Genomic DNA, 14,182 nt, shown 5'->3' on the forward strand with positions numbered 1-14,182 from the left:
TGAGGAGGGCCCACCTGGCTCCCTACTCCTGAGGCAGCGCCCCCATCCCCTTGGCATGCCAGAACCAAACTCAGATTCTTAGCGCAATTAGAGAAATTGCAAAATTAGCCAGAATTTTCAAGCAAATTATAGAAAAAAACTCGATCTAAATCTCTTAAGTAGTTCTCTTGTGAAACCGGACACACAGACAGAAGGATGGACGGACAGACAGACAAACAGAAAGACACATGCGATTTTATATATATATACTAGCCATCCTCCACAGCTCCCCCAATGTAGCAGTGAAACAGGACAGTGAGGAGGGCACCTATTCGGCTTCCCACTCCTGACGTTCCGCTTCCCCCTCCCCTTGGCCCGCAGTCTCTCTCTCGGATTAGCGTGAATATATCACTCCTGCAAGTGAACTATGATACTTAATGTGATGACAGTAGTTGCAAAATCAACCAGAATCTTCAAGCAAATTCTAGAAAAAGGCCCGATCTAAATCCGTGAAGTAGTTCTCTTGTTTGCTAGCTAAGCGGATGTAAGGTACACGCCCCGAGGCTGGCACGTGAGTGAGGAGGGCCCCGCCCCGCCCCATCCCACCCCTCCCTTCCCCTCGGCCCACTGCACCTCTCGGATTCGTGCAAATAAATCGCTACCGTAAGCGAACTATGATACATAGCGCAATGAGAGAAGTCGCAAAATCAACCAAAAATCTAGCAAATTATAGAAAAAAAACTCGAACTAAATCCGTGAAGTAGTTCTCTCGTGAAAAGCAGACAGACATACAGACAGACATTGGATTATATATATATATATATATATATATATATATATATACACACACTAGCCGTCCTCCATGGCTCCCCCCATGTAGTAGTGCAACAGGACAGTAAGGAGGTCCCTGCCCGGCTCCCCACTCCTGACGTCCCCTTGCAAATTCTAGAAAAACACAAGGTCTAAATCCATTAAGATAGTTCTCTCGTGAAAAAGCGGACAGATAGACAGACAGACATTGGATTTTATATATTATATATATCCATCCATTTTCCAACCCGCTGAATCCGAACACAGGGTCACGGGGTCTGCTGGAGCAAATCCCAGCCAACACAGGGCACAAGGCAGGAACCAATCCCGAGCAGGGTGCCAACCCACCGCAGATTATATATATATATATATATATATATATATATATATATATATATATATTCATTGCATTCGTAGTCTGAGTTTCAACGAACTGAACTGTGTGAGTGGTTACCTACCAGGTAACGCTTGTGGTTGGTCTGCCATTCGGCAAACATCCGACATGGTAACCTCTTTCAGTTGCGAGAAGCAGATCATGGAATGTTGCATAGTTTACTGTCAAATAATGCAAAGAGTACACGACACGTGTTTCGTCCTCATTTGGGCTCATCAGGCGTACAAGCATTACCTGGTAGGTAACCACCCACACAATTCAGGTCGTCGATACTCAGACTATGAATGCAATGAATGTAATTACTCCGGACCTACAGGCTGTCAAATAAACGAACCACATGCCGTGGCACAGCGTAAAGGGGCTTCGACGCTGACATCCGAGGTTCGATTCCCTGAGAGGGGAGAAGTAGAGTGTGTACACCTGAGTCCAAATGAGGGCGAAACACGTGTCGCGTACTCTTTACATTATTTGACAGTAAACTATGAAATATACATTATATATATATATATATATATATATTCACGGCATTCGTAGTCTGTGTCACAATCTCATTGTATGGGTGGTTACCTACCAGGTAACGCTTGTGGTTGGCCAGCAATCTGCTAACATCCGCCACGATGCCCTCAGTTTGTGAGGAGCAGATCATAGAATGGTTGAAATAGTTTACTGTCAAATAAATGCAAAGAGTATGCGACACGTGTTTCGCCCTCATCGTGGCGGATGTTAGAAGATTGCTGGCCAACCACAAGCGTTACCTGGTAGGTAACCACCCATACAATCAGATTGTGACACAGACTTCGAATGCCGTGAATGTAATTACCCCAATCTACATGCTGTCAAATAAACGAACCACACGCCGTGGCGCAACGTTAGGGGCATCGCCTCTGGCGCTGACGTCCGAGGTTCGATTCCCGAGAGGGAGTGCAGTGGAGTTTGTACGCCTGATGAGCCCATAATGAGGGCGAAACACGTGTCGCGTACTCTTTGCATTTATTTGACAGTAAACTATTTCAACCATATATATATATATATATATATATATATATATATATATATATATATATATATATATATAGAGAGAGAGAGAGAGAGAGAGAGAGAGAGAGAGAGATACTGTGGGATGGGCACAGGTGAGCTGGTCATATTTTGTGTCTCATTATTGTTTGGCTGCTAAATTAAGGAAAAAGAAACAACTAAGCGGCCTGAGTCAAGTGAATGAAAATTAAGGCAAAACAAGTTTTAAAAACAACAGTATTAAAATGAAGGGAAAAGGAGTTAATTAGTAGTGAAAACAGGTCACCAATTAGGAAAAGAGTGAGAATGAAAACCTGCAGCCACTGCTCCCCACCACGCTCAAAGTAAACCCATGCAACATATGCACTTTGCCAGCCTGGTTATTCCAATGGAGCATCACAGGAACATCAGCCACAAGTCAGAAGCCCGGTCTTGACACTTGGAAAGGGGGGGGGGGGGGGGGGGGGGGGTCTCTCTTCGAAATGCCTTTCCCAAAGTTTCTTCCATTTTGTTTTCCCTACAAGGGTTTTTTTTGTTGAATTTTTTCTTGTCCTCTTAGAGAGTCAAGGCTGGGGGGCTGTCAAAAGGCAGGGCCCGTTAAAGCCCATTGCGGCACTTCTTGTGTGATTTTGGGCTCTACAAAAATAAACTGTATTGTATTGTATTATAGAACAGAAGAGTAAATCAAGGGAAAATGGGGTCTTTGTACCAACATTATGGAGAGGGAGCATGCACTGATTTGACGAGACTGTATTAAAAAAAAAACTGAGCGACAAACAGACAGACAGACAGATAGATAGATAGATAACAAGTCACAGTTTACAGTAGACTACTCACAGCCTATAAGCCCATCAAACAAAGTGCTTTTACAAGGGCTAACCAGGCCCCAAAAAAACAAACTCATAGCACACTCGACAAAATGAACATTTATACTGCAGAATCTTCAGCACCGTCAAACAGAACTTGTGTGGGATCAGCAAGTGTGAGTGGCCAACAAAAGAGACAAATCAGTGGAATTACACACGTCTCCGTCCTGATCAATATAAATTAGACCTTCATTAAAGTACCTCGGCTTGGAACTGATTTGTCTTTTCTCATACATTATCACACTATTATGTTGTACAGAAAACGTTAAGAACTGACCACAAACTTGAAATACAGTCTATGGCTTGTTACAATGCCAATAGGACGGCACAGTGGCACAACAAGGGGACCGGGTTTCAAGTCCCGGGCATTACCTGTGTTCAGCTTACTTCCACAATCCAAAGACATGCAGGTTAGGTGGGCCCCTGCTAAACTGGCCCCTGGTATGTGTGATACCCTGCAATGGACTGGCACCCTGTCCAGGTGTTGGTCCCGCCTTACATCCAATGATTGCTGGGATAGGCTCTAGCTGACTCACAAGCCCACCCTGGATAAGGCAGTGTCGTGCAGTGGTTAAGGCTATGGATTTCAGACCCTATGGTCGTGTGTTCAAATCCCACTACTGACACCACTGTGTGACCCTGAGCAAATCACATGACCTGCCGGTGCTCTACTTGGAAAACCAACAAATGGAACCAGTTGTATCATAAATGCTGTAAGTCACCTTGGATAAAGGCATCAGTAAATGTGCCAGGATAAGTGGGCCCAGAAAATGGGTGGATGACTGATGTTAATATATACTATATGAGCTATATAGCTTACAATATTGATTTATTGAGCTTCTGAAAAAAGCCAAATTGGAACACATGAAGTTCTCTTATTCATATTGTCACCCACATGCAACTGGGAGGTTCCATGTCAGACCAAGGGGTGGCGAGGTGCACTGACTTTCTCTCTCAGTCCTCTGCAGACCACCACGGGAAATCCAGCACGGCTCTGATGCCAATGATGACGTCAATTCCAGCTCTTGTGCCAATGATGATGGCACTTCTGGTTCTGGCGCATATGACGATGGTACTTCCAGTCTCGGTGCACATGATGACATCACTTCCAGTTCCGGTCCCAATGATGTCACTTCCTGTCTCGGCCTTTAAAACCGCCATCTTTACAGCCTTAAATCAGTTCTGATTTGGATTCTGACTTGTGAACAACTCACAACAAAGTACCCATTTGCAGCCAGGGCATAATGTATGGGTGGCTGCCCCAAATCTTTTTGATGTCTCTGTGTTGATTCTTATGACATTATATATAAAATTCAACGTCTGTCTGCCTGCTTTTCACGAGAGAACTACTTAACGGATTTAGATCGGGTTTTTTTCTATAATTTGCTTGAACATTCTGGTTGATTTTGCAACTTCTCTCATCACGCTAAATATCAGAGTTCGCTTTCAGGAACTATATACTTGCACTAATCTCAGACAGAGGCTGAGGGACGAGGAGCAGGGAGGCGGGACTTCAGGATTACGGAGCTGGGCGGGGCCCTCCTCACTCACATGCCAGATTCCGATTGAGTCGCTCTACCTCTCACCGCGTGTTGGAGTGTACCTCACCTCTGCTTAGCTAGCGATACCTCTGTGTTCAGCACACATTACATCTAGAGATTGTTAAAGAGTAACGTTTGACGTTTCTGAGAGAGAGATCAGAGCTACGTGTGTTTTAGAGGGTATCAATTTTATTCTAATTGTCCTCCCTGGCCACCTGACCACAGTTCCATCATTTTGGGGGTGGCTCAGGCTTCCAGCCCCTGATCTCAAAGAAATGTCCAATGATCTCAGGTGCCCCACTCCAGATCTTCCAGAAACATCTAATGATGTTAGGCCTCCAGCAACTGATCTTCAAGAAATCTCAAGCGTCCAGCCCCCAATCTTCAAGAACCAATCATTGATCTCAGGTGTCCAGCCCCTGATTTTCAAGAACCAATCAATGATCTCAGGCATCCAGCCCCTGATTTTCAAGAACCAATCAATGATCTCAGGCATCCAGCCCCTGATTTTCAAGAACCAATCAATGATCTCAGGCATCCAGCCCCTGATCTTCAAGAACCAATCAATGATCTCAGGCGTCCAGCCCCTGATCTTCAAGAACCAATCAATGATCTCAGGCGTCCAGCCCCGATCTTCAAGAACCAATCAATGATTGCAAGTGTCCAGCCCTTGATCTTCAAGAACCAATCAATGATCTCAGGCGTCCAGTCCCTGATCTTCAAGAACCAATCAATGATCTCAGGCGTCCAGCCCCGATCTTCAAGAACCAATCAATGATTGCAAGTGTCCAGCCCCTGATCTTCAAGAACCAATCAATGACCTCAGACGTCCAGCCTCTGATCTTCAAGAACCAATCAATGATCTCAGGCGTCCAGCCCCTGATCTTTGAAAGCCCACATCCCCCCCTTCCTCCTGTTCTGCATTCTGACACGCATGGACAACTGGTGCGAATCTCCATGGGGGATTGGGGGATCCCACTCCAATTATTCAACCACATAAAAGCTCCACAGGGGACTCATCCATTTTTTTCTTTCAAACATACTTGTAAGAATAGCAACATTACCAAATGGGAGGGCTAAGTCCCTAGTAAGTGCTAGAGTTAGTGACATGCCTGTCTGACCGTAGTTGGCAATTATGCTGGACATAATGATTCTCTACTGTTATAAATATTTGTTCTTTAGTTTTTACTTTCTTTTGTAACTCTGTTTAGCTGCTGCTATTATCAGGCTCATTGAGCACCCTTAAATGTATGATAACTTGCTGTATGAATAAACGCAGATGTTGTTGTCAGTGCAACCCCACAATGCAATGCGGAGTGGCGTATCACTTACCGCCTGTGGAACAGGAGTTGCCAGTTTGAAAACATCACCCATAAAGCAGGACAGAAGAGCAAAAGAAATAGTGTTATATATTCAGAGCAAAATAAAAATCTTACATTTCATATTATTTCTTCTTCTTGTTGTTTCAGCTGCTCCCGTTAGGTGTCGCCACAGCGGATCATCTTTTTCCATATCTTCCTGTCCTCGTCATCTTGCTCTGTCACATCCATCACCTGCATGTCCTCTCTCACCACATCCATAAACCCCCTCTTAGGCCTTCCTCTTCTCCTCTTACCTGGTACCTCTATCCTTAGCACCTTTATCTCAATATATCCCTCATCTCTCCTCTGCACAGGTCCAAACCAACGCAATCTCGCCTCTCTGACTTAAGCTGACCCTCTAATGTCCTCATTTCTAATCCTGTCCATCTTCGTCACACCCAATGCAAATCTTAGCATCTTTAACTCTGCCACCTCCAGCTCTGTCTCCTGCTTTCTGGTCAGTGCCACCGTCTCTAGCCCATATAAGATAGCTGGTCTCACTACCGTCCTGTAGACCTTGCCTTTCACTCTGGCTGATACCCGTCTGTCACAAATCACTCCTGATACTCTTTGAAACTGGAAAAAAAAAAAATCAAATTCTTGCTTGGAGGATCTGTCCAAAACGCTTTAATATATATTTTTTTAAACATGGCAAAACTTCAGGGGTAAAAGGATGTTTTCCCTTTTTGTATTTTTATTTATTTATTGCTTTTTTCCTACGCTCTTGGACCTCCTCTGTGGGGGTTGAATTTTTTGATTTGTTAGGTTCTGAAGTTACATGTTATATAAAAAAAAATTGCTTGCTTGTATACAATGTTACTTTTTTGAAATTAAATTATTGAATACGTTTTTCTTTAAATAATCATTTGACTTGATACAGATAGAGTAATTTTTTCATATTTTACTTACACGGATTCTACAGATGGATGCGACTGAATTCCAAGCCTGAATTTTTACTTTGTTAGGTTTACATGTTATATAGTAAAAAAATGTTGCTTTTTGAAATGAAATTATTAAATAAAATTTTTAAAAATTAATCATTTGACTCGATACAGATAAGAGTAATTTTTTGATATTTTACTTGCACGTAAATGGAAGCTTGGTGACGGGGTCAAAAATCTACTATCGCATTTGATTAGGATTCAGATTCTATGATGTCCAAAAATGTCAAGAAAACTTTAGCATGGCCTCTGTATGCATGTCTGCGAAAAATTGTGATTTTCACGTCTTAACATTTAAATTTTTGTCCGCAATTTGTGCATTTTTTTTCTGAGTTGTGTCGCGCTCTTCGATGACTACACCCACCAAAGACTAACTTTGTCTTTTCCTTGCCACACAGCACTGAGAAAGCATTCGAGTCCCACCCCTTCCAGTCCATCCACCCTAAAACCCTGGGTGTCCCGGGAAGGAGGCATCACTTACTGAAGGAGGGAGTCACTTACTGACAAGAGCAACCCGCCAGACGGACACAACTGAATTCCAAACCTGAATTTTTGCTTTGTTAAGTTTACATGTTAGGTTTACATGTTATACACAAAAAAAAAAATTTTCTTACTTGTGTACAATATTACTTTTTTGAAATGAAATTATTGAATAAAATTTTTTAAAAAATGATCATTTCACTCGATACAGATAGAGTCATTTTTTGATATTTTACCTGCACGTAAATGGAAGCTTGGTGACAGGATCAAAAAAATCTACTATCGCATAGATTCGGATTCAGATTCTACAATGTCCAAAATGTAGAGAAAAGTTTAGCATGGCCTCAGTATGTCTGTCGGAAAATCGTGATTTTTCACGTCTTAACAATTTAATTTTTGTCAGCAAATTGTGTATTTTTTTTGCGTTGTGTCGCGCTCTTGGATGACTACACCCACCAAAGACAAACTTTGTCTTCTCCTTGCCCACCAGCACCGAGAAGGCATTTGACTCCCCACCTCTTCCAGTCCATCCGCCCTAAAACCCTGGATCTCCTAAAAGGAGGCGTCACTTACTGAAGGAGGTGTCACTGACTGACAAGAGCGACCCGCCAGATGAACGCGACTGAATTCCAAGCCTTTAATTATCGAAATCTTGCCTACGGGTTGCACACCACAAAACGTGATCTCTTTTCATTTTTTCATTTCATTGCCTGAAGAACCATAGAGCCAACTGGCCACTCCAAACTTTCTTATGCTGTCTGGAGAACCTGCCATTCCCACTCCTGGCCACAATGCATACCCATGCCATCTTAACAGCATTATAGCCCCCCGGGCAAAGCAGTGCTCTGGGGAACCTAACTACACAACCACTCACAGGAATAAAAATTTAAATGGTCGATACAATGAAACATATACCATATATACTTGCGCTTACGTTCTCCCGCGGATAATTCGGGGCTTGATTTTACCGTATAATTTCTGGTATTTTATAATGTTGGTCGTATAAGTTGAATATAGAAAACTCATGCTATTTGTCAATGAGATTATGATATGCTAACGCCCACCTGAGAGAGTAACCAAGGAGCACACAGTCTTTTGTTTCTATGTATTGTACCTACATGAACACACAGTAATACCCGAACTATTACGAAGAGACGTTTGCACTGTTTTGTGTTTTTTGTATCTCACACCCTCATACACGTTTATCGTAAGAGCATCCCTTATCGACGATGGAGCGTTCAATCAAAAGAAAATATGAAGCTGGTTTTAAATTAAAACTCGTTGAAGTAGCAAAAGAAATTGGTAACTGTGCTGCTGCAACAAAATTCGATGTGTCTGAGAAAGTGGTGCAAGATTGGAGGAAACAAGAAAGTGTAAAAAGAAAAGAAAATTAAGTGTCGTATTTTTGAACGGACATATACCGTATTTTTTGCACCATAAGACACACCTGACCATTAGATGCACCTAGGTTTAGAGGAGGAAAACAAGAAAAAAAATATTCTGAACCAAATGGTGCGCTAATATGTTTAATAAAATATAGCAGAATAATATTTCAACCATGTAAATTCAACAGCAGTATTAAGAAACATCATCACTGTCATTAACAAATAAGGAGAGGCTTTAAGGTTCAAGCACTCTTCTAGTTTTATGGAAACCCCAAGAAGTCCTCATCGCTAGTGTCAGAATTTATGAAGCTCAGTTGCTCACAATCACTTTGCAGGATCATGTACCTATCACCACATGGCATAACCTGTTCAAAGCCACCAGAGGACAAAGCACGTTTGGACCAATGCTCCCTGAAGTTATATCGCCAGTCTAGTCCCATCGATATTTGTAATGCCACAAAGCCCTTCATCTCGTGTTTTGTTGTGGGTTTCCAGTTTGTAAAAAACGAGAATGCAAGCACAGCCCTCGATTCAAAAAATTGCTCTGCATACCTGTTTGTCTCATCTGACAGTATCTGAAAGGCAGCTTCAGGAAATAACAGCCTGAAGTAGTCCAGCGGCTGGTAATCTGTCGAGTCCAACAGCAAGCCATACTGTCTTGTGAAGTCCGGTAGCCAGTTTGGCTCCCACGGATCAGTGTCTAGGTATTCCCCCCACACGAACCTTGCCATAGGTGCATCGGCTGCACGAATATGCTCAGCTGGGGCGGCATCGGCTGGTGTCCCGATCAGCTGATGCCAGTTCCTCACTCTCTTGTTCGATCTCCTGATCACTCTCAACAAAATCAGATTCTGAAAAATCAGAGTCCGACTCAGTGATAATGCGCAAAACATCGTCTGCTGAGTATTTTGTTTTCTGCACTCGCTTCGCTCCCTCATGAGATGTAGATGCCATCTTGCCTTTGCTTATATTTGTTTACATTTCGCAACTCACACACACGCAAGGATTAGATGCCGAGTCAATGAGTCTAACATTCCTCCAAGCACAAAGGGAATGCCTGTAACGTAACAGTGAGTTTTGTCACCCTCTACCCCTGGATGTCGACTTTTGTCAGGTAATACACATCATGGTCTGTGACGCAATATTCGCTCCATAAGACGCACAGACATTTCCAACCTTTTTTTGGGGGAAAAAAAGTGCATCTTATGGTGCGAAAAATACGGTAAGTCGGCGCTTGATTTTACCATATAATTTCAGGTATTTTATAAGATCGGTCGTATAAGTTGAATGCAAAAAACTCATGCTATTGGTCCCAGAGATTACGATATGCTAACACCCACCTGACAGAGGAACCATGGAGCACACGGCCTTTTTTATTTCTATGTATTGTGCCTACGCGACCACACGGTAATACCTGAACTATTCCGAAGCGACGTTTGCGCTGTTTTGTGTTTTTTGTATCTCACACCCTCATACACCTTTATCGTAAGAGCATTCCTTATCTACAACGGAGTGCTCGATACGACAAAAACATAAAGCTGGTTTTAAATTAAAAGTCATTTAAGTGGTGAAAGAAATTGGTAACTGCGCTACTGCAACACAATTGAATGTGTCTGAGAAACTGATTTGAGATTGGAGGAGGCACGAAGATGAAAAATAAAATAACAAGTGTTGTATTTTTGAATGGGCATATAAGTCGGGGTTTAATATTATGATCGATTTTTCAGGTTTCAGGACCCGACTTATACACGAGTATATACTGTATTTATTGTATTGGTACTTCTAACAAAATCAGTATTTAAACATTACAAAAACTTGCTGTGCAGCAAAGATTAATCAACACAAACATTTGAACAATATAATAAAAAATTCAACATATAAATGATACTCAATTGGTAAACCAGCAAATAGTGCATTTTTCTGCGTTGTGTCGCGCTTTTGGATGACAACACCCACCAAAGACTAACTTTGTCTTCTCCTTGCCACCACCCCCTTCCAGTCCATCCACCCTAAAACCCTGGGTGTCCCAGAAGGAAGAGTCACTTACTGAAGGAGGCGTCACTTAATGACAAGAGCAACCCGCCAGATGGACACAACTGAATTACAAGCCTGAGTTTTTCTTTGTTAGGTTTACATGTTATATACAAAAACAAAATTTTGCTTACTTGTATATGATATTATTTTTTTAAATGAAATGATTACATACATGTTTAAAAAAAATAATCATTTGACTCGATACAGATAGACTAATTTTTTGATATTTTACTTGCACGTAAACGGAAGCTTGGTGACGGGATCAAAAATCTACTATCGCGTTAAAAGAACATGCTGTGTAGCAAAGATTAATCAACACAAACGTTTGAACAATAAAACAAAAGTTTCAACATATAAATGATACTCATTTTATATTAAACCATAATACAACAACATTTCATTTTAAAGCCCGTTTTCATACAAAATGCTTTACAAGATGAAGAAACAAAAAAGAAAAAAAAAATATATAAATTAGGCAATAGTAATTAACAAAGAATAAAGTTAGGTCCGATGGCCAAGGAGGAAAGAAAAAACAAAAAAAAAAACAAAATCTGCAGGGGTTCTGATGCCACAAGACCACCCAGCCCAAAATCAATGATCTCAATCATTCCTCAAACCGACGGAGATGGCACAGCATGAAATTACTTTGAATTATTTATCATTAATCAAGTGTTCAACACAAACATTTGCAAAATTTCTTTGCAGAGAATTGAGCTGAAGTCATGTTAACATCAACACTTTTTCGTTATGTAGCATGTGAGATCCGTACACATACGGAGACGTGAGGTGGCAGAAGTGACCGTGATACTAAATCAGAGGCGAATAACTTGTAACACAATAACAAATATTTATACTTTAGTATAGTAGAGTATTTATTTAATGGCAGCAAGTCACAACATACGTAGATTAGATAGACTAATCTATCTGTATCAATTGCTATTGTAATGACCGATTTTATGATCAGAAAGACCAGCATCAGAGTGGTCAATAATTACTGAAATGTTAAGAGAAGACTTCAGGTAACTTGGTTCCTGGGGTGCAAAGCCTACTGACGCTCACGTCCGATTTCTTTATTTGATGGTTGGAAATTCGGTGCTTTCCTAGTTGCCGCCACCATCTTCAAACAGTTTTGCAAGCAACTGGTCATGCCATGCTGACAGAGAAGTAAATATTTTTGCAATACAAATCATGTCTAGTGTCCCACAGAATTAGGGACTTCTGATGACTCTTATAAGGCAGCTTCTCTGCTCTAACAAGTGGTTCTTGAAGAACAAAATCCACTTTGAAAGTAAAGTTGGAAGAACACCACTTGAGGCCAGTTTAGCTTTCATTTTGTGTTTCTGGTGCCCGGATTGACACTTGACGAGGTGGCTGCCCCACAAGACCACCAATTCAGAGTCAACAAAGCAAACCTTTTTGAGGTTTGTGAGAAGACACACGCCCACCCGCAGTTAAAACCGGCACGTCTTGGAGGTTTGTGAGATGACACAGGCCCACCATGAGTTAAACCCGCTCTCACACGGGGAGAACGTGCAAAGTACAAACAGAACACGACCGGCCGAGAAAATGAGAAGCCCGAAGTGCACAACACAAGCGCAATGAAAGAAAACAAAAGCCCCAAGGCGACGTGACGGCAGACAAACCTCAAGTGACAATGACTCTCAAAACACACGCGCCAGCGGCGTCCTCCCCGAGCGTCCATCCCCGCCGTTTGCCTTGAACGTGTGGGCGCCAACGCCGAGGGTAAAGACGGGGAGGGGGCGGGGCGACAACCCCAAGCTGAGCGGCCGCGTGCCCCCAGTTTGCCGCGTGCGCGCGCGCCACAGGTCAGGCGACGGCTGGGAGCGAGCGAAGCCCACAAACGCCCAACCCCAACTCGGCATTTCCCCCACAACGTGTCACCACCGCCGGTAATTGGGATCATCAAGCGGTTTGTGCGGTGTGTCGGTATGGCCTCGTGGTGCGCGCTTTATCAGAGGTGGTCGTTGATTGCTCCCTAAGCGGGCGCGCGCGCGCGCGTGTGTGCCTGATGGGGTCTAAACACACGCACATGGAGTCGAATTAAAATGCCAGCGGCGGACGCCTCAGCCTGAGCTCCAGTATAAGGCACCCCCCCACCCCACCCTCCATGATGTACATACATCAAGCTGCTATGGCAGGGCGTCCCGACACGCCCCGCACTCACCTCGCACTAGCCACCGGGGCTCACCGGCGCGATGCCCCTCTGCATAGGGCTCACCCACGCCCCCCTTACTAAAAAAAAAATGAAGAAGAAGATCCGTTACCACTTCATTCCGAGCCAGTCGCTTCATCGCGGCCCCTTTGTTTGGATACAACCGCTCGCCCACCTCAAGACTGCATCGCCACGACAGAACGTCGATTTAGCCCAAGCGAGAAGAACCGCTTACGTGATGCCCACGCGCATCAACGAAATAACAATGAATAGAGGCAAAACGAACGGAGGGAGAAAGAAATAAACAAACAAAACTCACCCAGCGTGCCCTCCTCCGACAAGGATTTAGCGAAAGATGTGCCGGCGCTGCTCGAGAAAAGCAGCAGCAGAAGCAGAACACGACTGTGGCTCAGAGGTGGCATTCTTAAAGCAGCGTCACCAGTCCCTGCCAGGTAGCCACCCGTCCATGTTGGGTTTTGGGCTACGAGTGAGTGCCTCGCGCTCGCGCGGTCTCTGTTACCAGCGCCGTCCCTCTCTCTCTCTCCTTCTCTCTCTCTCTCCGATCGCTCTACGGCTCCATTGTCTTACAGCGGGGTGGGCAGATGGGTTGGCGAGAGAGGAGGAAAGGGGGGGGGAGGGTGTTGTATATTGGGGGATAAATGGCGCAGAAGATGGATCTGCTAGCACCCTTCTCTGGTGAAAGTGGGGAACTGCATCTGAAGTTAGGGGCGCCGGCACGAAACTGCCAAGGTTGGGATTTGTCTGTGTCCACATAGAACATTGGACAGAACGATCGACTCCTTTCCACGCCTTTTACATACACGCCGAGTTTTTTTTATAGCGCCTTTCACACCAATAAACTTTAGCACCATTTTTCTCATGGCACTCAGCGTAAGCAGTGTGATCACACCTTGTTAAGCAAGTTCATGCAGTTTTCTCTGATTTAAATATGCACATATCGTCAGTTATTTGCAGCCCGGCAATGAACAGACTGAAATGTCTGACATCTGTTCTCCACTGTCGTTTAGTAGCTTAAGGCCCTGGATGTGACAGCCCTAAAGGAGCCACTTCAGTCCCCAGCTGTGACTTACCCCGTAAACCTGAGCCGGCCAATTTATGTGTGTATATGAACTGAACTGCATCTCTGTAACTATATAGTAAATTGGAACAGTGTTCAGTTTAGAAAGGTGCTCTGTAAAATGAA

The 14,182-nt window shown here is 43.5% G+C and overlaps 1 protein-coding gene and 1 long non-coding RNA gene across 2 annotated transcripts in view; one reads left to right on the forward strand and one right to left on the reverse strand.

Annotated features, from left to right (window-relative positions):
* fam171a2a (family with sequence similarity 171 member A2a) overlaps positions 1-13,539 on the reverse strand; it is a 109,794-nt gene extending 96,255 nt beyond the window's left edge. The window contains exon 1 of the mRNA XM_028818589.2: positions 13,298-13,539. Within this exon, the coding sequence (XP_028674422.1) occupies positions 13,298-13,400 (103 nt within the window). The 5' untranslated portion in view covers positions 13,401-13,539. The remainder of the gene's footprint in view (positions 1-13,297) is intronic.
* The window catches only part of LOC127530168 (uncharacterized), a 556,902-nt gene that overhangs the window by 457,324 nt on the left and 85,396 nt on the right, over positions 1-14,182 (forward strand). The gene's annotated exons all lie outside the window — the stretch shown is intronic.

Source organism: Erpetoichthys calabaricus, chromosome 14 (genome assembly GCF_900747795.2).
Source record: "Erpetoichthys calabaricus chromosome 14, fErpCal1.3, whole genome shotgun sequence".
In the NCBI taxonomy this organism is placed as follows: domain Eukaryota; kingdom Metazoa; phylum Chordata; class Cladistia; order Polypteriformes; family Polypteridae; genus Erpetoichthys; species Erpetoichthys calabaricus.